Source organism: Pristis pectinata, chromosome 3 (genome assembly GCF_009764475.1).
Source record: "Pristis pectinata isolate sPriPec2 chromosome 3, sPriPec2.1.pri, whole genome shotgun sequence".
Classification (NCBI taxonomy): domain Eukaryota; kingdom Metazoa; phylum Chordata; class Chondrichthyes; order Rhinopristiformes; family Pristidae; genus Pristis; species Pristis pectinata.
Genome location: NC_067407.1, coordinates 107,018,426 through 107,041,975, shown reverse-complemented (window position 1 = coordinate 107,041,975; position 23,550 = coordinate 107,018,426). Strand labels below are relative to the sequence as shown.

The following is a 23,550-nucleotide window of genomic DNA, read 5'->3' as shown; positions in this document are numbered from 1 at the left end:
TTCCCTCCCTTTCTCTGCAAAATGAAGACAGCTGAGAAGGGATCAAATGTCTCCCATTCCAACAAAAAAATGACGGCACTGGGATACCTCATAAAAACAATGAAACCATGGACTGATATTTAATATCTGATGGATCTCAGAGTTTGTGCTGTGAAAAACTTTCACTATTAACTTTATGTTGGGATAAACATACTGGCCACAGGCCATGGAGTATACTAAAATAACAGCTTCACTATGGTTACAGTGATATAACACAACACAAGGGTGAGAAACCAGTTAATGTTTGGGAGGAAGTTCAAATATTAATTTGATAGACAAAAGAAGTCTATCAGACGAGATCAAATACCCATAACATCACAAGGTTTGTCTATTCCACGTCCTCCTGACTTCCAGGATACCTCTGATGACTAACTAAAGTCTCAGACTAGATTGAAGCTTACTTCTGCTAGTGGATTCTATATTGCTCACCAGGATGAATGTATGCTTCTTCCAAAGGTACTTGGATCTAGCTTAATGTTCACACTAATTAGTAGACTTTGAGAAACTTATCTTCAGTTTGTTCTGTACCTGGTTTCTTTAATATCATTTCATATTTCTTGATTGCTCTTCCACTAACTTCCTAAGCAACTTCCCCTTCTGATCTTGCTGACCCTTCTGGGTCAATCTTTAGTCCATAAATGACTCACTCTCCATACATTAATATAGGGGTTGAATCAATTTCCAAAGATTATTCTTTTATTACTACCAGGATGCCTGTCATCATCACCAAGCTGCATTTTCACTCATCTCCACACCAGAAATTTACATACGACTGTTGCTTAGTTTTCTTTTAGGCCCTGATATTGTACTCATTAGCTCCATGGAATCAGAAATTTTCAGCATGAAGCAGTCATTTAGACCAATATGTTCACATTGGCCAAATACAGAGCAATTTGGACTATACCCACTTTCCAGCTAGAGCTAATCAAGTCCTTATCCAGGGCTGGGACTGCTCTGTTTGTACAGAATGGCCTCTTTCTGAATCATAAGAAAATATGAATCAACATGATTCTATTAGAACTTTATCCCTCTATTTGTGACAGGAAGTTTTAAGGGAGATCTGAAGGGTAAGTTTTTTTTTTAATATACAATGGTTGATATCAGGAATGTACTACCAGTGGAGGTTGTGGAATTAGATGCATTTAAGAAGCATTTAGACAGGCCTAAGTAGGCAAGGCATAGAAGGATACGATCGCAATGCAGGCAAACGGAATTAGTGTAGGTGGGCAAAAAGGTCGTCATGGACATGCTGGGCCGAAGGGCCTGCTTCTGTACTGTACAACTCCGTACTCTTTAAATTAGATGTGGGTTTTTGCTTCCACCATCCTTTCAGGCAGCTGTGGCAGATGCTCACCACTATTTGAATGAAAACAAAAATCCAAATTACTCTGAAATACCATTACCCATTACCTTAAATTTATATCCCCTGATTTTTTGACTTAAAGGTGCCTTACAATTTACTCCATGAAGGTCTCTCCTGTTGATTCACTTTTATTATCTGGATTATCTATTACAAAGAAACTCCAGCCAACCCCAACTAAAATTTGCCAACCTTGGCAGCATTTTCATAAATCTCCCCTGCATTTTGACAATGTTATCATACATTTCCTGCAAGACGACCACAACTGCTGTATAGATCAAGAATGAGCCTCCTCTTAGAATTCTATGCCTCAGACAATAATAGAAAGGTCTCCCATAAAACTGGCCCCAGCACCTCTGATTTGTAGACATGCACACTCAAGTTCCAATACAAATCAATATCCTAACAGTTATTGTTCATTTCCTTGTTTTGTTTGACCCTCCAAACGCATTACCTCTTACTTCTCTGGGCTATTTCTATTTGCCATTTTCGGCTCACCTAACCAATTCATTTATACCTTCCTACAGGCTACAACATTATTAACTACGTGACCAGTTTTGGTGTCATTTGCAGACTTCTTAAATGTGGTTTCTATATTTAAACCCAAAACATTTTGGCTTCTATGTTCAAATCCAAATGATTTGCATATATTATTAACAGCAAGAGACCTTGTATTTGCAAAATCCTACTGCAAGCAGCCTTAAAAAAAATCACTGAAATACCCTTCAACCATTATCCTTTGTTTCATGTCATTGAGCCAACTTTCCACTTTCCCTTCGACCTCATGGAACTTTACTTTTCTGACCAATCTGCCACACATCAAGTGCGCCACCCTTATTTTTCTTCTTTGAAAAACCCAATCTAATCAGTCAGACACAACCTTTTATTAATATATCCATGCTGACTGTTCTTGAATAATCTAAAGCTCAAGAATGATTTAGGATCAATAATTAGCTCAGAATTTTCTAATAATCTGTCCCCCACCAACGTTAGGCTAATGAGCCTGTAATAATTTAATAAACCACAATCTCAAATTTCTGTAACAGTCTATATTGGCAGTTCTACAATTCTCCAGCACCACATCTGCAACCACAATGGATTGAAAATATAGTCAGAGCCTCTTACTTCCTGCCTCATTTTGTTTAACATGGGATACATTTTATTTGCACCTGGCAATGTTTCTACTTTCAAAGGTGCTAAGCCCTTAATTATTTTCACTCCCTCTGTCATATCCAATATTTCACTGTTCCTCTTTATAAGTTATCTATATCATTGATCCTTTTCTTGTGAAGTCTTATTCTAGGTACTGAGCAAAAGACAAGAAAAGGTAAATGTAATTAAGCTGTGTAGGCTATTCACCCCAATACCAATTTACCTTGATTGTAGTTTCTATGCAATAACCATCCAATTATGTTCTCTTTCTATTGAAATGTGGCTCTCCAGATAAATCCTCCCATTCAATATTACTCAGCTCATCATCTGTCCAACCATCACTCCATTAACTTGCCTCAGCCTTTCAGACTCCCAAAGTGCTATCCATGACATTCTCTACACTACTGACTATTCCCAGCAGCAATCTCAACTGTTTCAACAACCCAGCGCACCCCACCAACAACCCTATTCAACCAACCTTACTGAAAGCAATTATCTCACCCAGCTAACTACTCATAAATCTGACTTCTTAACACCAACCACCGTATCATGAGAGAACTCCTTAGCAATTCTCTCCCACCTAAATAAGAACCTCTAAAGTAGCTCAATATTCCATCACTTTTATCCTATCATTTTTGGCAGATCACTTCTATTCCTCTGCCACTTTCTCTTCCCTAGCCCAAGACAACTTTCCATTCTAAATGACTTCAATCTGCAGTCCAATTCACTTAGTTCCCTCTTTTCTAACTTCTCTGGCCTAACTATCTAAATTCACTACGTACCCATGCAAAACTCTATGATTTATTTTCTATCCTCTGATGCACCTACCATTAATAGCCTCTTACATCCCTACCAATTATGTCCACAGGCATTGTTCGATCTCATTTTTTCCACTGCCAAGATCTTAACTACTGGCATAAGGTAATACTTGAGCGTGCCCTCATCTACCTTTTTACCCACAAGTTGCTGTCTTCCCTTAATTCTCTACTGGCATCATCCATTCTGGCAAACCCACAAGCTTCATAAATATACTCTCAAACATCCTCTTTTCAGCCTCTCCAACAGTAAGATCTCAATTTTTGATGTCCTTGTTCCTTTCAAAAGTGCCATTTCCTGGTATTGTCCATATCGTCATTCTCTTAAACTGCAGGGCTTTAAAATGCAATGAACTTGACAAATATTTATGTGTTATTCACTGCCAGAGTTTGCTTAGCCATGAAGCATCAGTGTAGCTTTCCCTTTGGCTGAAATTTCAAATTCGCTTTCCCACAACCAACTACACTCCTGAAATGCTCATCTCCAAAGGCAAGTGTGAAGAGATCGTGGATTTTTATCTCCCTCAGGCTTAAGGTCAGGACTATCATCAAGTTGCCTCTCCCACTATTTCTTCTTCTGCCTCCTTCATCCAAAATATTATCCACTGTCACTTTTCATCTACTCCATATTCAACCATACTCTTTTTATGCTAATATCCTCCGTAAAATCCATCTCACTTCACCTGGAATCACTGAATCATTATCGCACATAAGGAGGCTAGCCACTGAGCAAAGACTACCCAACCACTTGCTGCCAGGTTTTTGATTGCCAAGATGACAAGCTCTATATTTCCCTCACTAAACAACTCTAGCTTTGCACTCACTTCCTCTTTCAAGATGCTTCTTGAAAATTATCTCTTTCATCGAGCTTTTGATCATTCAATCCAAAATTGCCTTAGACAACTTGATATCTAAAATCATGATTGATAAAGCTCCAGTGCAATGTCCTTGGAGGCATTTTGTTCAATAAAAGGAGTAATAAAAGTGTTGTTATTGCAGCTGTTTACCACATGATTGGTGTATCTCAGTTCTTTATTGCTTACAAGGCCACAAGACGATTAGAGTTGTTAGTCAATTAATGTGAAGTTTCATACTGGTAATTGATTTACCTGCATGTAAATATCTTGTAGAAATTCATAAAATTAGTGACTCAATGCAAGTTCAATTGATCCTGTCAATTCTGAATGTGTTTCCCTTTAAATATAGTTTCAAAGTGTCATGAATATCTGCAGCTTTTTTTTCTTGAATTACTTTGCAGGTTTTGTAAATATATGCCTGTAAGCTTCATTTTGTTATAAAACTATAGAACACAGAAACAGGCCCTTCAGCCCACTGAATCCACACCGACTATCAAGCACCCATTTACACTCATCCCATTTCATTCCATTTACAGTCCCATCAATCATGCCCATATTCTACCACTCAACTACACAGTATGGGCAATTTGCGGTAGCCAATTAACCTACTAATCCACATTGCTTTTGGACATAGGAAGAAACGGGAGCACCCAGAGGAAATCCACATAATTGACAGAGACATTGTGCAAATTCCACAGTCAGCACCGGAGGTTAGGATTCAACCTGGGTCATTGAAGTTTTGAGGCAGCAGCTCTTCTAGCTGTACCACTCTCACAATATGTTGCAGCATAGCATAACTGATAAGATTTCTTTATTAGTCACACGTACATCAAAACACAGTGAAATGCATCTTTGCGTAGAATGTTATGGGGGCAGCCTGCACATGTCGCCACGCTTCCGGTGCCAACATAGCATGCCCACAACTAATTGATCTAGACCATTTTGTTTTTGCTCTTTCGTTTAAGAATCGCACACTGAAATAACCAGTCCTATACATACTTTTGTTTCTGCTGGAATGACTTTGACTCCTTTGTTGTTTTACCAATACTAGCCTCACTTTTTGGCTTCCATTCTCACTACTACCAGCAACCATTGCCGATTAGTTTCTGAACCTCCACTCAATCAGAAAACACTGAATTTAATGTACCGTTAAATGGAGGGAGAAGGTCATTTTTGGGAATAAGTAATATATTAATCTCTATTTGCTGCCACCAATAGTGTTGGAGTTTCATTTGACATTTCTCATTATCTGGCCACTCCTACTGCTCTTCAAGAATTAAGTTTATGTGAATAATTTGACTGTACAGCAAATCCAGGGAATGAAGAGCAACTCTTATTAATGCAAGTAGCTCCATAACTTTTTAAAGATTCATTCATGTGTATTGCTAGCCAGGCCCTAATTGCCACAATAAATTTGAAATTGTCAAATAACCCAGATTAAGTCATCTCTCTAGATAAAGATGATCATCTGCCTTTGGGTGACACCTTTCATACAAGATATCAAATATATTTGTTACCAGCAAACAAGTCAAATATTAAGCCAACTATAGGAGATTTGCACTTTGTAACCACAAGTAAAATGCATCTCTCTTAAATTTTATTTAAGGACTATTCATGTCATTCAGTTTCTTTGGCCTCCATCCCATCACATATGTTTTTATTTCTCTCCAGCTCTGTTTTTCTCTACAACTTAAAATCTGCTTGATTTTGACATTTTTGTACTTCAAAGGAAAGGTCATCAATTCAAAATATTAATGCCCGTTCTCTCTCTACAGATAATGCATGGCCAGGTTTTCCCTGCATTTTCTGTTTTTATCATAGCTAATATTCTACTCAATATAAAAAAAAAGTACACACAAGTTACGTCATTATGCAAGCAACCATTGCTATACCTTTAAGAGAGCTACAAGTACAATTCAACAAGTTTACAGTTTCACATTAAAAGATGAAAAGTAATGAAAATAATTGATATGTATTGTAAATCCCAATGCATATAAATTAAAGGATCATGTCCTTTTACTTGGAGTATTTGTAACAATCAATCATCGAAAATATTGGTGTAAACATTTAAAAGAAACAATTCACCCTATTATGCAATAAACTGCATGTGAGTCGTAGAAAGAGCTATACAGCACAGAAACAAGCCCTTCCATCCACCAAACCTATACCAATCATCAAGTACCTACCTATACTAATCCCCTTTACCTGCCCCGAGTCAATAAACTTCTACACCTTGGTAATTCAAGTGCTTATCTAAATACTTCTTAAGTTATACCTGCACTACCCATCAGGATGTGTGTTCCGCATTGCAGTTTCTTGCTATCTACCCTATCAATGCCCCTCACAATTTTGTACATCTCTATCAGGTTCCCCCTCAGCTAAAAGGAAAACAAACCCAGTCTATCGAGTCTCTCCTCATAAATGAAATGCTTCATCCCAGTCAATATCCTGGTGAATCTCCTGTGAACCCAATCCAGTGCAATCACAGAGTCATAGAGTCTTACAGCACGGAAACAGGCCCTTCGGCCCAACTCGTCCATGCCGACTGTGTCGCCCAGCGAGCTAGTCCCATCTGCCTGCATTTGGCCTACAGCCCTCTAAACCTCTCCTATCCATGTACTTATCTAGATGGCTTTTAAATGTTGCTAATGTGCCTGCCTCAACCACTATTTCTGGCAGCTCATTCCAAATACACACCACCCTTTCCGTGAAGAAGCTGCTCCTGATGTCCTTTTAAATCTCTCACCTCTGGTCTTAAACCTATGCCCTCTTGTTTTTAGCACCCCCTCCACGGGGAGAAAAACTACGTGTGTTCACCCTGTCTATGCCCCTCATGATCATATATACCTCTGTCAGGTCACCCCTCAATCTCCTACATTCCAGGGTATAAAATCATAGTTTACGCAACCTCTCATCGTAACTCAGGCCCCCAAGTCCAGGCAACATCCTGGTAAATCGCTTCTGTACTCTTTCTAGTTTATTAACATCCTTCCTATAGTGTGGCTATTAGAACTGCACTCCAGCTATGGCCTAACCAGTCTATTATAAAGTTGTTCCATAATTTCCCTGATCTTATATTCTATGTCCCAGCTAATGAAGCCAAGTATCCAGAATGCTTTCTTCACTGCCTCATCCAATTGTACTGCAACCTTCAGTGAACCTTGGATTTATACACCAAGATCCTACGTTCATTGTGTATGTCTGGCCTTATTAGACCTCTCGTATGGACCTCCTTGTAAACTGTAATTTGCTTGCAATATGAACTGAATTTTCATTTAACCAGCTCAGGAAAATCAAGTTACTGAGCTGATACTGAGTTACAAAGGAGGAACCACAACAAGAAAAACTACCAATTGCTGACAAGTTTTTTTTTGCATGTCACATGATTGAAATACTATTAAAATCTTGGATTTATTTGAAAAATAACATTAAATCTGGACTGCAGAGTAGATATCAACACAATAAAACTGACAATTACATTAAAACAACTACCAGTTTAAAAGAAAATTTAACAGATTCATAGTTTTCCTACATGTCTAATTTATTGCCGTTAACAGGTTCCAAATAACCACTCTGCTTTCTTTGACCACCACAAATAGTGCAGATCTCAAGCAATTGCAAACTAATTACTTGGTGGTTGTGCCAGCAGTGGTACAGAATGTGCGCAACAGTTGCTCAAGCCTGGTGCCCCCAAATACTTGTAAACCATGGTACAACAGAAAATGAATTCTCAGTAACTCTATAACACAAGCTGTTGTACAACTGCATTTTTTACAAGTATCTCAAGGAACATGTGGAGCTAGCAGTGGCCATGTTACTATTTTGATTGCTGTTTCTAGGCACTTGCTTTTTAAACACTGCTGCCCATACAAAATTCATGGCACAAAGAAATGAGGTGGATGAGGCAAAATCTTGCTGTAAATGATGGCTGTTCCATCATGAAATGGTGGACAGTGAAGGGAGGCACAGTTTAAAATCCCCTTTTAAGATGGTGATGAAGGGCAATTCCTTCTGTCAAAGGGTTGGGACCCTCTGAAATTCTCTGCCCCTTTGGAGGTAGAGTCACAGAATATATTCAAAGTGGAAATTGATGGACATTTGAACTACAAGTACAAGAAAAGAGCAGGAAAGCAATGTTGAGCAGACTCAAAGAGCTGATTTGCTTACTTATTTCACTGATCTTATACATTTACCCTTTTAACTATGTATATCCAAGTGCACGAGTCCTGAACTTACTAACAGATTCCGGCCAGCAAATCTGTCAGGAGGCTCCACTAGTAGACTTCCAAGAACTTGCTGAGATTATGTTGGAGAATCTACCCATGGATTCTTTGCCAAGTCTAACCTGGCACAAGATCTGCAAGTCCATCCATTATAATGGAGATTCTACAGGTCAAGAAACTTTCGTATTTATAGAAATGGTTTTAATTATTTAAAATTATTTTTTAATAACAAAAACTTAATAAATCTATGTACAAATTTTCTAAATTTATTTCCTTTTTTTAAGTTATATTTGAATGCTTCTAAATGTCTGAAATTTTCAAACATTACAAAAGCTCCAGACAACAGCTATGCAGTGTCTAATTTCATGGGCTGGGGTTGTTTTGACCCACCCACATGAATGGATTGTATCCTGCCAAGCCCTGTGTGATCCTATTGAGTTTAAGCTGCTCAGGAAACAAATTCAGTCTCCTGGGATAATGCACATTTACCTGGCTCAAGTACAAGCAGCAGAACTCACTCAATAAATTTGGAATCAATTGAAATGTATCAAAACAGATTGACAAAAGGATAAATACAAGACAATCAGAAGGAGTACAAATGCACAAGTCTGGCTGGCAGCCAATTACCAATGCAATGCAATAATATTCAGTGTTGTTAATTTTTAGAAAAAAATTTAAAAGGAAGTTGTTCCAGTGTCCAAATTTCTAAATTATAGAAAGTTGGGAGTGAGAATACACATGGAATCAAAATTGGCAGATGAAAGTTATTACAGATAAATGTGTTGTTACAAGATCTGGCAGGAGTTTCAAGTAGATTAAAAAATAAAATGGCATCATGCTTAAGATATTAGAGCAGAAATCTTAGGGTTTTTAGCAAATAGCTCACAAAACCATAGACATGAAATTTTGATCCCAAGCTAGTTTCACATCCATTTGCGACAGAGCTCTTGACATGTCCACAGGTTTCTATCCCTACCCCTCCCTTCCTATCCACCATCCCAGATCATTCTTCAAGATTTCTAGCACCTAACAGACCAACATCAAAGACATCTCAGCATGCCAAAAGGAGAGTTTTTGCCAAAACATCCTGTTCTAATACCCACTTCATAATTTTTTGCATCTTGCCATGAATGTACAGGAGATGCAACACGTGTTCTACTTCCTTCATTATCACCATTCGTGAACCAATATACTCAATCTGGGGCAAATAATTCACCTGTATTTATAACTTAGAATATAAAACACACTAAGTGTTTCATTCGGCGTGACAGTGAAGTTCCAATCATTTGTAACTTTGATTCCCTACCCATCTCCCACAGATCTCCATTTTCTGTTCTTGCATTTTTCCAACAAAGCTCAATGAACAACATGCCATCCTCCTGTTACTAGGTATTTCACTGTTTTTGCCTTAAATCAGTGTATAAATATTTTAAAATCTAAACTATTGCTCCCATTTACATACAACAGCCAACATAATCAAAGACCCCACACACCCTGGATATTCTCTCTTCTGCTCCTCCCATCGGGCAGAAGATACAAAAGCCTGAAAGCACGTGCCACCAGGTTCAAGGACAGCTTCTATCCTGCTGTTACAAGAAGATTGAATGATTCCCTAGTGTGATAAGACGGACTCTTGACCTCACAATCTACCTCATCATGGCCTTGCACCTTATTGTCTGCCTGCACTTTCTCTGTAACTGTAACACTTTATTTTGCATTGTTATCCTTTTCCCTTGTACTACCTCAATGCATTGAGGTAATGAAATGATCTGTATGGATGGTATGCAAAACATTGTTTTTCACTGTACCTCAGTACACGTAACAATAATAAACTAATTTACCATTTACTTAGCAGGAACTGGTACTAGAGGTCAATGAGTGGAAGTGTTTGCACTGACACATGGAATGCTTTGCATGTTCATGTTTATCCACATTTCCTTACCACATTCCCAGCCAAGGAAAGCTTCCCACCCTTTTCACATTTTTTTTAATGCTTTTCTTCCCTAATGTGGCTCTACTCTAAACACCTACACCTCCTTTCAACCCTTCTCTTGTTTCTTTACATTTTTAATTTCCATTATTTCCCATTGCTTTATATAAAAAAATTTTCTTAAATAAGCAATCCAACTGTTCACCGTATCACAAACCTTCCCTTTCACCCCCTACCCCAACCCACTCCCTCGCCATTTTTTGATTATTACTCAAAAACTTTTCATCCATATTATCTGCGAGGAAATGTTATATATCTAAAGTATTATTCAAAAATGCTGCCTGGTTATTTTGTGTCTTCTGTTTCTATTGCCTATTACCTGCATTAAAAAATGTTATTAGGACAAAAAGAAAGCTCAGTTTTAAATTTTCTTCCCATTTCAAAATAATATTCAGAATTTGTAGAGTGTACAAAGAAGAATCGGTGTATGATACTCGAGAAAAAAATGACTGTTTCTTTTCCATGAAAAGGGAGCAAGAATTCTGAAGGGTTTGACAAATTGAATATCTGAGCTTTTCTATGTACAAAGTGTCATATTCAGAAATTAAGGATAGCAAAGGAAAAAAGGAAATAGAGGAGCACTTGCTGCAAAAAGAAAATCTAAGTGGCACATGGAAAAGTTTACCGCAAGGATCATGAAACAAGAATGACAACTTCCATCAGCAGCAAATAACAACCTGGGTTTCTCCACCATTTTACTAAAGATTGGGACTTGTTAAAAATGTCCAAATGGCCTATCACAAAAGTTTTCTCCAACAAAATGTGACACAAAGCCATGCAAGAAGGTACTACAGCAGATGAGCAAAATCTTGGTCAAAGTGGTAGGTTTTAAAGAGCATCTTAAAAGGAAGAGAGGTATAAAAACAGAGCAGCAGATTAAGGGAGGGAACCTTTAAGGGAGGGAACCTTTAAGGGAGGGAATTGTTTGCCCCAAGTTTGCATGAGGCCTCAGTGATCAAAAGCACAGACAATGAAAGAGCAGTATACAGTCACATTTAAACCAGAGAACAGCCTGTGGAGCAGAGATAATTCAGTGGATCACGGGACTCAAGGAGATGACTGAAAGGCAAAGTATGCTTTCAGGCAACTCCCATGAAAACAGGAATTTTGCAGATGGCACAAAATAGTGAATAACGTTATTGTAGATTACAAGGAGATCTTGATCAGTTAGGGAAGTGGGCCGAGAAGTGGCAAATGGATTTCAAAAAAGTTAAGTGTGAGGTGATGCATTTTGGAAAGTCAAACCAGCGTAGGACTTGTACCATACATGGTAGGGCACAAGGGAGTGTAATGGAACAGAGGGACCATAGGAGTACAAGTGTTACGAATTAGATTGCTATTTGGTGAATGTCCCTTTAAGACATAAGTACAGGAGTGTGTGTGTGTGCATGTGTTGTCATTATGACAACAGCAGAAGATAACAACGTGCTGACATTCTGGTTCAATCAGAAAAGAGAGAGAGGAAGAGAGGGTCACTGCCTGCTGGTCTCTGTATTGATGGATGAAAAACAATAACTATGTCTGTCACTACAATCCATTTATGGATTTTTGGAATAATCCAGTGGAGTCCACTTTGTCGTTAACCTGTAGAAGGAAACAGTTATTTCTGTGGATGGCCACATCTCGAATGCCTTTCGGGGTGGCAGATACTTCAGAACAAAGCAGTGGAAATCATCAGTGATTGAGATGTCGTATGGGTTCCATCGTGGAACATTTGGATTTCATAATTTTTCTCTATATTTCCTCTTCAGTCAACGGCGGTTTTGCAAAAGCCTTTGCTCACGTTTCACCTTATGGCTTGCTGAACTCAACGTTGAGAACTATTCCTGGACTTGGAGTTTGGGAATTTGCCCCACACACACACACTTCAAGTTTAGTTTTTGGGGTTAATGTTTAATATCTAACTTTTTTTTCTTATTATCGTAAATAGTTATTAACGAAATAGTTTGTAACACTTATACATGACTGTGTGTTTCTTTTGTTGCTGGTAAGTAACAAAATTGGGGGCTCATCCAGGATTTGAACCCAGGACCTCTTGCAGTTATACATAACACTTGTACATGACTCGGTGTGTTTCTTTTGTTGCTGGTACGTAACACAAGTGCAAAGCTCATTGAAAGCACAGGTAGACAGGGTGGTGAAAATGGCATTTAGCACACTGGGTAGGGGAGTCCAAAACTAGGGACCGCAGGTATTGGTATATTATTGTTACTTGTTCCAAGGTACAGTGAAAAACTTGTCTTGCAATACCGTTCATACAGATCAATTCATTACACAGAGCATTGAGGTAGTACAGGGTAAAAACAATGACAGAATACAGAGTAAAGTATCACAGCTACAGAGGAAATGCAGTGGAGGTAGACAATAAGGTGTAAGGTCATAACAAGGTAGACTGAGAGGTCAGAAGTCCATCTCATCATTATAAGGGAACCGTTCAATGGTCTTATCACAGTGGAATAGAAGCTGTCCTTGAGCCTGGTGGTGTGTGCCCTCAGGCTTCTGCCTGATGGGAAAGGGGAGAAGAGAGGATGACCCAGGTGGGGTCTTTGATTATGCTGGCTGCTTCACCAAGGCAGCGAGAGGTATAGACAGAGTCCATAGATGGAAGGCTGGTTTCCATGATGTGCTGGGCTGTGTCCACATCTCTCTGCAGCTTCTTGCTGTCCTGGACAGAGCAGTTACCATACCAAGCTGTGATGCATCCAGACAGGGTTTTGGGTAAGGGGGAAATATTTAAAAGGGACCCGAGGGGCAACTTTTTCCCACACAGAGGGTGGCGAGTATATGGAATCAGTTGCCAAAGGAAGTGGTTGAGGCAGGTACAACAGTATCATTTAAAATGCACTTGGATAGGTGGGGCTTGGAGGAATATGGACAGAATGCAGGAAATTGGGACTAGCTGGGTGGGCACTGTGGTTGGCATGAACTCATTGCGTCAAAGGGCTGTATTGCACTATGTCTCTATGGAAAGAACTGGAAATGGTGGGGATCAAAGTTGATGAATTTTAAGGAGGAATAAAACTGGATCTTGTCAATAAATTCAGTGACATTGGAAAACCACTGAAGGAATACATGTGACTAAGTGGACCAAACAATAAGTCTAAAACCATCCAAGAGGGTTTTGAGTAAAGGAAGAAGATTCCAAGTTTACAAAGCAGGGTTCCCAATAATATTGCTTAGTGGCAAAAGGCTTGTTAAATGAATAGATATTAGAAAAATAACATTCCTCCCTCTGCAGAAAGAGCAAAAAAATAAATTATATACAATAACGGCAAAAGATAATTTCTACTTTAAAATCACAATTAAATTACCTTGAAAATAATAAAGATCATGAAAATTTACAATAGCTTCTCCATTTCCTATCAACATGTTTTGACTGCACCCACCTCCACCCTGAATTTGCCTCTCATATTGTCATGCACACAAGGCCAGGGTGTCTCAGGCAACACATCAGAATCGCCATTACATTAGCCACAGAAGGTGTGGCTATTCTGTAGTAAAAAAAGAAAATCACTGTTCCCATAACCATATCTTTTGACCGGAATGTGTTACTGTCAAAAAGGGAAACAGTAGAACAGAAATATTTTAAATATACATTTTCCCTTTATTTTATATCGTAAATCTTATAACCATATGCAACAATTTCATCAAGAACTCACCATCACAGCACCTTAACAGAATTACCACAACAGTATCCTATGGATACATTGCAAAAATCATTCTTGAAAATAATATCAAATAAATGGGAATACAATATTTTAAAGGTGCTTTGAAAGGTCCATTCAAGCAGAAAATAAAAACAAGCCAAGAAATTCTTAAATCTAACAGCCTTAATGATGTTAGGTTGTATTGTGCCTACTACATATTGTTTCAGTAAAGCAAATGTAGCACCCAGTTTCATAGAGGTATTAGCAGGTTACCAGTTTGCAAGAGACAACATTTATGATATGTGATGTTCAGTTAATGTAATGTCTTCTTAAATGGTTTTGGCACTTCCTTAAGTAATTTAAAATTTAACCAGCTTAAAAAGTCTATTGGTAACAAGTTTCACCAGAGCATTTGCCAATACACTGCAAAGCAGCATCTACAACAAATTACATTTAATCAAGCCAACAGCATGAAGAACAAATTCCAACGGTAGTCTGATTTTTTGCAATACAGTAGTTAAGTACTGCAGAACAGTCTGTTTATCAGAATTTAGTCTAAAAATAATTATATTGATGTTTGCCATATCACTCATGCAGATCCTCTTATTTTCTTGTTCTTTTTATAAAATGTAATCTTCCACCCCCACCCCCCCCCCCCATTACAAAGGAATTACTCCCATTAAACAAAACATCTTAACACTGGATTATGTCAGTTTGATAATAAACCTATGGAATGCTCACAAAAAAAACTATCAGAACTTCAAATAATTCTATGGAAATAAACCACACTCCAATCTATCACCACTACTGTCTAAAACTTGGCTATTTTATCCAAAATCTTATAGCCAATAAGAAATTTTAAACCATGACGTGGACTTTCTCTAAACACAAGGTAGTATCCATGATAATAGATCTTACAAAGCTGGGACTACTTAGCCAGCTTAAATCAGGAACATCACACAATTATGAGTGGATGCTATAGGAACTGGTTATGGAATCAAAAACATTAGTATGACCATTGCAGAATCAGCACTGGATCCATCGTACCATATAGATCCAGTAGAGGGTAGTAAAGTGTATGATAATAGCATTAAAAATTATTTTAAAAATGGGACCAAGGACAATAATATCAGGAGACAATGGGCACTAGTAGAATGTGAATGTCTTTAACACTGAAATCTGAATTGTTGATAGCCTTGATTTAGCTAGTTCAGATCAATCTAAGAAGGCAGACTGCTGCAGATCTTACCAAGTTATACAAGTTGAATATATTTAATAATCCAATACCATGCTGTTTACTGGAATTATTTTCTATGGCAGCTGATTAACACCATTGAACAGTATGGAAATAAAAACTTCAGATGAATTTCTGCTACATTTTTAAGTGTGGCTTACTTGAGGGAAAAGATTGAGAGACATGCCAGGCAAAAAGCAAGGGAGAAAGAGACAGGGGAGTTGATATGCTGCTGGCAGTAGACCAGAGAGGGCAAAGAACAATTTTGTGCCAAATGAAGAAAATCATGCAAAGAGTTTAATATGATCACACTGCACATAGCAACAGAAAATTGAATAGGTTTGCAGCTTTAATAACAAGTTCAAAAGTATTGCAATTTTTTCTTGGTAGGAGTACCTCTCCTAAATGCATAATGCTGCAAAGAAACACTATTTAATTAATCACATCTTCTTAAAGGCTGGTGTGCAATAAATGAATTCTGATTACACAAAATAACAATGGGCTCACTTCATTTTAGGAAGTTAAGTACAGAGCAACTTGCAAGGAATAGCTTGCCATGATGCTACAGAATCCAATATCCTGAAAGTTTTTAAACTCTTTTTTCTGCTATAACATTACATTTCACCCAAAATAAAATGTAACAATCTCAATATTTTCCCGTATTAAAAGATGCTTTTTAATCATATGCACAAATGAAGACTGATAAATATACATAATGCCCAATATGGATTAATATTCTTGCAAAGCTAGTGATTCTATGAGATAATCATAAATGATTACTAAATTTCAGTGATGTCACGGTAATATTAGATTTGATTACTAAGATTTTTTTGCCTTGGGTGTATTCCAAAGCTATTTTAATCCACGTACACACTTCTGTAGCTTTGGACATTATAGTATAACTACAATTTACTTGGGTACATTAAATTAACACAATAGTAACATTTATTGCATTTGAACACCAGAACTTCAAATATTGAACAAGAAACAGATTAAACTTAACACCAACTGCAGCAGTCATTGTAATAAATACTTCAAGGCATTTCATAAGGAGACCAATGTCAAATGGCAGTAAAAATGTGAAAGGAGCTATGTGCATGCAAGTGTAGTCCAATAATTTTCCCATTATTCCAAAGGGGAGTTGAGAATTAATATAAAATGATTTAATATTTACTATTTGTTTGCTTTAAAATCACAACAGGAAGAGGAGAAAAATGACTAAATTTCCACAATTGTTAGGTTAATTGATTATTACAAGGTAATTAATTAGATTATCACAAGATAATTCTAGTGTCACCATCCCCAGATAGTTATATGAAATGCAGGAAACAGAACTGAACATGCAAATTTAAAGACCAACAAGTTGCAAAACAGAAGTGATTTGCTGGAACAAATGCCTACGAATTTGCTAGTAGTTCTCCAACATCAAGATTCTGCACTGCAAAACCAGTTTTTATTTCACGGCGATATACTCATAAAAGTCACTCTGAAATCAGTGAACTAATACTTCACGAGAGCAAGTTATCAGCTTTCTCTGCAATAAAATGATGCAGTCATAAGCATTTCTGTAAGCAAGTATGCATCAAATTGCTTCTCATTCTATTTGGCACACTGAACAATGCCAAACAAATTTCAGCAATGCTGTCATGTGCATATTAGGACATAAAATGAAACCCCAATTTTAAGAAACCATCATTATATTTTATATCTTTATCTTAAATATTTTCTGACGGTTTCACACTACTAGCTTAATTTTTACTAACTTAAAGATCAGTAAATTCTTTTAATCTCTGAATGTTCGTGGGTTAAGTCCAGGGATAGAGAAATTCAACACTAAGACTAAAAAGGCAGCTTTTTGAGCTTTAATACTCGGTGGCTTGACAGGTGGAGAGAAATGATGTAGTATCTGAACTTTGATATTTCTGAGCAAGTGTGAGTTGAAATCAAGCTCTACACATTCTTGATGAATGGGAGGTAAAAATCTGAATCTTTAAACTTTTCAAGCTGTGTGAGAGCTAATGTTCTGGAATTGACGTTACTGGAGAGGAAAAGGACCCACTTGCATCAATATCTTGCTTATAAAGAGCAAACTCCATGTATATTGAAATTCTTGCATCCATTTCCAAAAGAAGCTCCTCACATTAAGAAACTACACTGGTGCAATTCCTGTTGCACTTCACCTGAACAAGAGCTTTGTTTGCCCCAAGATCATTGGCAAATTCAACATAAAGGCCATTCTCTAAATCCCTTGAAAACTGTTGGTGACACATCTTTTTGAACCATTTCAATCCTTGCGGCGAAGGCTCTCCCATAGTGCTACTAGGTGGATTTTGACCAGCAATGAATCGAGAAATGTTAACATTTCTTAGGGAGAATAAAGGATTCCATGGAGGTAAACTTGGCGGCTTTTGCAATAGATGACATTCTAAGGCTCACGAGGATCCTACGTAATCCTATGTGCTGATAAAGAAAGCTTTGGCAAGTAACTACAGTGCATATTGTACATGATACAAAATGCAGCCAGTATGAAGCAGTAAACATTTGAACTCTGTATATATCAATGAATGAGAAACAAAATCTCCATATTGCAATCCATTGGGAGGATTCAGGCACTAACTGCCTCAACCCTTAACTCGCATGCTGTTCTACTTCTACACAGATGGCTAAAACAGCCTCTTGCAATGCCTCTCCAATAGCCAGATTTTGTTTTAATCTATCTGGTCATAACCAAAATAAAAGTCATTTGCAATGTCTTCTCTTTCCACTCATGCATCACTGGAAATGGTGTCCTACTAGGCCCTTCCCATTACTTATCCACATGCTAATGTTAAATGCTAATGTCACAAACATTATTTTAAGACATAGCTGAAATTTCCACACGTGCACTTAATGCACCAAGCTCTATCTTATCAACACTTCCCTTGATCCTTACAATTAACCGTAATTGTCAGATTGCTTCTCCAAAATCCAGAAATGCATTAGTTAAAAATTTCCTCTCATTATACATTGGGAAGAACATAGCAATAACAACTCCAACAATCTCTCTGGTAAACATCTGAGAGAGGACCAGACTGCAATGTCAGTAGCAACTTTTAATTCCAAGATGAACTTTAGATTCCATATCCCACCAGTGCAAAAGAGTGCCTTAGTGCAAAAGAGTCACACATCCACATACCAGTTACCTCTAGACTTGATTATTCCTTCAATCTTTTTTCATAAACCTGAAAATGCAAAACTCTGCTGCCACATCCTAACACAAACGTAGTCCAATTCATCCATCACTTGTGTACACTCTGAACTACACTGGCTCCTAGTTAAACCACCAATTTTACAATTGTGTTTGTTGTTTTCCAATTCCTCCACACCTTTGTAATTTCCTCCAGCTCACAACTCTTAAAATCTGGACCCTTGAGTAACTCCAATTTTAATAGCTCCACCACTAGCAACCAGAACTTTTAAATTTTAATGCCCTAAACCAACGATTCCCAGCGCAATCTGGGGGCGACAAAGATTTTAAAAAGTTGCAAAAACACTTGGTAAGGGTTGGTGAAATTTACATGGCATGATGTCTGCAGCATCCTGAGGTCACAAAAAAAATTCCCAGTGTTTAAACGGGATCATACCAACAAAAGAGACTGGAAAGCACTACCCAAACTCTGGAATTCACCCACCCCACCCCCCAAGGCATCCTGCCTCTGCATAAGATGCTCCTTAAGACCCAAAACATATAACCGAAAGCAAAAATACTGCTGTAGAATAAAATGGACAGTCGACGTCAAAATGCTGCCAAATGTTTGGTCAACCTCCTTAATATGTCTTTACGTCAAATTTGGTTGATAATTCTACGGTGAAACATCTTAGGTTTAGCTACGTTAATAGTGCTGCGTTATGGGAAAAAAAGTATAAACTGACTACGCGGGTCCAGGTGTATCCTAGGTCCTACAGGCTCTAGTACGAGGCACCTTCTCGACCATGTTTTTTTCATGGATGAACGAGTGGGGGGTCATTACTCGGATACCGATGGGCGATCTGGGGGTGGGGGCAAGGGCTGGGTGGGTTGAGTGAGGTCTTTGATCCTTTACACTTGGAAGGGCGATAGGTGCGTTTTTCGAACCCGGATTCACACATCCTTAAACGAGCAAGGTTAGTCCCAGAACGTCGGTACCTTTGAGGGGCGGGAGAAGCTGGATCTCCACCGGGCTGCTTCGACTCCTGAACTGCGACGATCCCTGCGATCGTTTCTGCCTGGCCGCCTTCCGCACGGATTTCCTGGTGAACCCATCCACTTTTTCCGCCGCTGTCACCACGGCCGCTGCTGCCGACATCTTCTTCTAGAGACCAGCCACCACAGCGACAGGAGGAGGAGTGGAGGGGGGGTTTGGGGAAGGTGGTGGTGGAGGGGGGACGATCGGCCGTGCGTGTGTGAACCAGGTCCGATAAAACAAGTGACCCACGGGAAGGGAGGCAAAAATAAAACACGGTGCGAGCTAATAATGTACAGAAGTTAACGTCGGCGGCGAGGGCCGGAGCTCCTTCCCCAGCCCCCCCGGGGCCTGCTCCGCTCCCCCCCCCCTCCCCTGGGAGTGGCTGGCGGCCGTCTCCAGCTGACGATCCCCACGGAGCCGGCTAGTGCGCTGTCATTCCCCGCGACCTGCCCCCGTCGCCTTCACTCGCAGCCCGTCTCCTGCCTGTCCATCAACGGGCGCAACCACAGCCGCCTCCCGCCCTCGCTTCTCCAGAGGAAAACGGGCAACAGTTTCTTTTTTTTCCTTCCGCCCCTTCGACGGACCGAATCCCCTGAAGGTCAACAGTGATTTCAATTATCCTTTTTTTAAATTATATAATAATAAAAAAAACAAAAAAAAAAGGAGCCACCAACTGTCGCCTCCTCCCTCGCGCGCGCTCCAAAACACACTCCAATCGCGCTGCGACCAACCAATCTCACTGAGCGGAAATGTTGGTGGGAGGGAGGGGCCCCCCCCCGATCGACGTGCGGTTCGCCAATCGGAAAAGCGGAACGCCGCGCACCCCCCCCTCCGCGTGCGTAAGGGGCGATGTTGGTCGTCAGGCAGCAAATCAGAAGGGGCCGGAGGCGGGGCGGCCAACATCAAGTTTGGTTGGCGCAGGACCTGGTCTTCAAAAGCAAGTGACGATGGTCGACGGTGTTATTGGCTGTTGGAGTGCGATGGCCTCTGTTGGATTGGGAAGTATGGATGTGTATAGGTATGTGTTCCATAAAGAAATGACTTCCTCATCTTTTAGTTTTAATTTAGGTACTTTATCTGTATTACGCTTCATCGTTTTAAGTATTCTGCACCCTATTTATAAATATATGTGTAACATATTTTTACCTCTTGGAGCAGAGAAAGTTCAGATGCTGGGAACCTGAAACAAAAACTGAAAACGCTGGAAAGCACCGAGCAGGTCAAACGGCATGAGTGGGGAGAAAACGGAGTCGATGTTTCAGGTCCAGGGTCCTCCCAAAGAATTGGAGAAGTGAGAAGAAGCGGGGGTGAAGAATACAAGGGTTGTCTGTGTTCAGTTGCGGATCAAAGTAGTCATGGTAACTAATTACTTTAAGAAAAAACTGGCAGTTGGAGACAGGAGAGGAAAAAACAAATTGAAAACAGGAAATATAGAACTGTACGGTGGAGGAACGGGCCCTTTGGCCCACAATGTTGTGGTGAACCAATTATATTAATAAAATGCCCAACTAAACTAATCTCTTTTGCCTACACAGTGTCCATATCCTGCTATTTCCTTTGCATTCTATGCCTATCTAGGAGCTCCTTGAAATGCCCCTATTGTATTTGCCTTCACCATCACCCCAAGGCAGCACATTCCAGGCACCCACCACTCCCTGTGTAAAACAAAATTGCCCCACACATCTCCTTTGAACTTGCCCCTTATCAGCTTAAATGCATGCCCTCTGGTATTAGACATTTCAGCTCTGGGAAAAGATATTGGCTGTATCTCTGCCTCTCATAATCTTATAAACCTATAGATTGAACCTTATAAATATAGCCACATCTGATGAGAGAGGAAGAAAAATGGAGTGGTTATCTGAAATTATCAAATTCAGTTGTTCACAGAAGGAAGCTAAGGTGCTGTTCTTCAAGCTTGTATTGGACAAACATTGTTTGAATGTAGGAAGTCAGACAAAAGTCAGAGTGAAATTAGGAAAGAGAATTAAAGTGACTGGAAGCTCAGGATTGCCCCCTGCATACTGAACAAAGGTGTTCAGCAAAGTGCTCACTCAATCTGCATTTAGTTTCTCCATTGCAAAACAGACCACTTTGTGAGCACTGAATGCAAAAGACTAAATTGGAAGAAGTACAAAGCCAAACGTGGAAAACTTTCCACCTGACCATTCAATGCAATATCCTTCAAATAGTTTTTACATCAAGACACATCTTCCCCTTCATCCTCAGCATTCTGAAAGGTCCATTTCCTCTGTGATCCCTGGTCCACTCTTCCAACTTGAACCACTCCCCTTTTCATTGCACTTTTCCCATGCAATCCCAGGGCATCTGGTGTCTGCTCTTTTTAACTTTTTTCCTTCCCACTATCCAGGGACCCACGTGGTCCTTATTGGTGTAGCAGCATTTGCTCTTCTAATATAGTCTGTTGCATTAGTTACTCATGATGTTATCTTCTCTACTTTGGAGAAATCAAACACATTGATTGACCACTTTGCAGAATGTGTCCATTCTGTCTGATCTTGACTTGTTTACGCCAAAAGGTGACAGTGGCGTGCAATGGACTAGGCACAAGAATATTGTTGTTTTCTATATCCTCGTGTGGGCTCTTTGGGTCCGCTTCACAACTTACTGATCCATCCATCTTTGTACCATCAGCAAATTTGGCTTCTTGGTCCCTTTATCCTTGTCATTAATGTTTGAGAACCTGGCACTGATCCTAGTGGCACCACACTTATTACTGATTGCTTATCTGAAAATGATCCATTTATCCCAACTCTGTTTTCTGTCAGTCAGCTATCTCCCTATTCAGCCGCTATATGTACTCCAATCCAGTACGCGTTTACCTTGTCAATAACATTTTGCATGGCATTTTAACAAATGCTTCATGGAAATCCGAAATACTCGACATCTACTGACTATCCTTCATCTACCCTGTTTGTTACATCTTTATTAGAACTCTCGTTAATTCATATGCTTCTTTTGCCTCCTTTTCAGTTCTGATGAAGAGACTCTGACCTGAAACATTGACTCTATTTCTCTTCACATAGATGCAGCCTGACCTGTTGAGTATTTCCAGCATTGTCTGTTTTTTTTTGTGCTGAATATTGTCTAATTCCTGTGGCATGCACTCATGGGACTGCTTCATTTGCTGAGGATTTAATAAAATAGAATTGAATTGTCAATTGGGATCTCCATTTCTGACCTTATGATAGAAAGAGGCAGCTGAAGACTGTTAGGCTAGGTCATTATCCCAAAGAGCATCTGGAGCGATGCCCTGCAGCTGGGATGATTGACCTGTATGACCATAATCATCATCTTTTGTGCAAGGAATGACTCCAGCAATAAGAGTATTATCTCCTTGATGGCCATTGAGTTTTATAGGGGCTGCTTGATGCCATAGTTGGTTGAAGGTTGCCTTGATGCTGAGGGTAATAATGCAGTCAATGGTGGCAGACAATTAAACAGCTAATAGGAGAAGAAAATATCCTGATCCCCCAGGGCCCAGACCAGATTCTGAAAGAGATAGTCACGTTGATCTAGAAGTGCCAAATAGATGATCCTAGTTAGTTTCCTTCTGAAATCCCCATCATCTTTGAAGGCGCTCTTCTATCCATTCATTTCACGTTACGTGATATCAAGAAATGATTGAGAGCACTGGATAGAGCAAAGGGCATGGGGCCAGACAATATCCCAGTGTGGTACTGAAGACCTGTGCTCCAGAACTGGTTGTGCCTCCAGCCTAGCTCTTCTATTACATTTACAATTCTGGTGTTAACCCAACAATGTGGAAGATTACTCATGTATGCCCCAATGATGAACTACAATAGATTTCTATCTTCCACCTTCTCATTTGATGTAAATGACCCTATTGCCAGTCTTATGCCCAATGCTATACTCCTGAAACAGGCACTCTATCCTGAGCTCGGTCACAGGATGCGAGTCCCAAGTAGACAGAGGAATAGATTCAAGGATATTCTCAAAGCTTTCTTGAAATAATGAAACATCCCCACTGACTCCTGGGAATCCCTGAC

The 23,550-nt window shown here is 39.4% G+C and overlaps 1 protein-coding gene across 1 annotated transcript in view; it reads right to left on the bottom strand.

Annotated features, from left to right (window-relative positions):
• Positions 1–20,260, bottom strand: part of ppp2r5a (protein phosphatase 2, regulatory subunit B', alpha isoform) — a 127,893-nt gene extending 107,633 nt beyond the window's left edge. The window contains exon 1 of the mRNA XM_052011882.1: positions 19,483–20,260. Coding sequence (XP_051867842.1) covers positions 19,483–19,642 — 160 coding nt within the window. The 5' untranslated portion in view covers positions 19,643–20,260. The remainder of the gene's footprint in view (positions 1–19,482) is intronic.
• Positions 20,261–23,550: the final 3,290 nt, after the last annotated feature.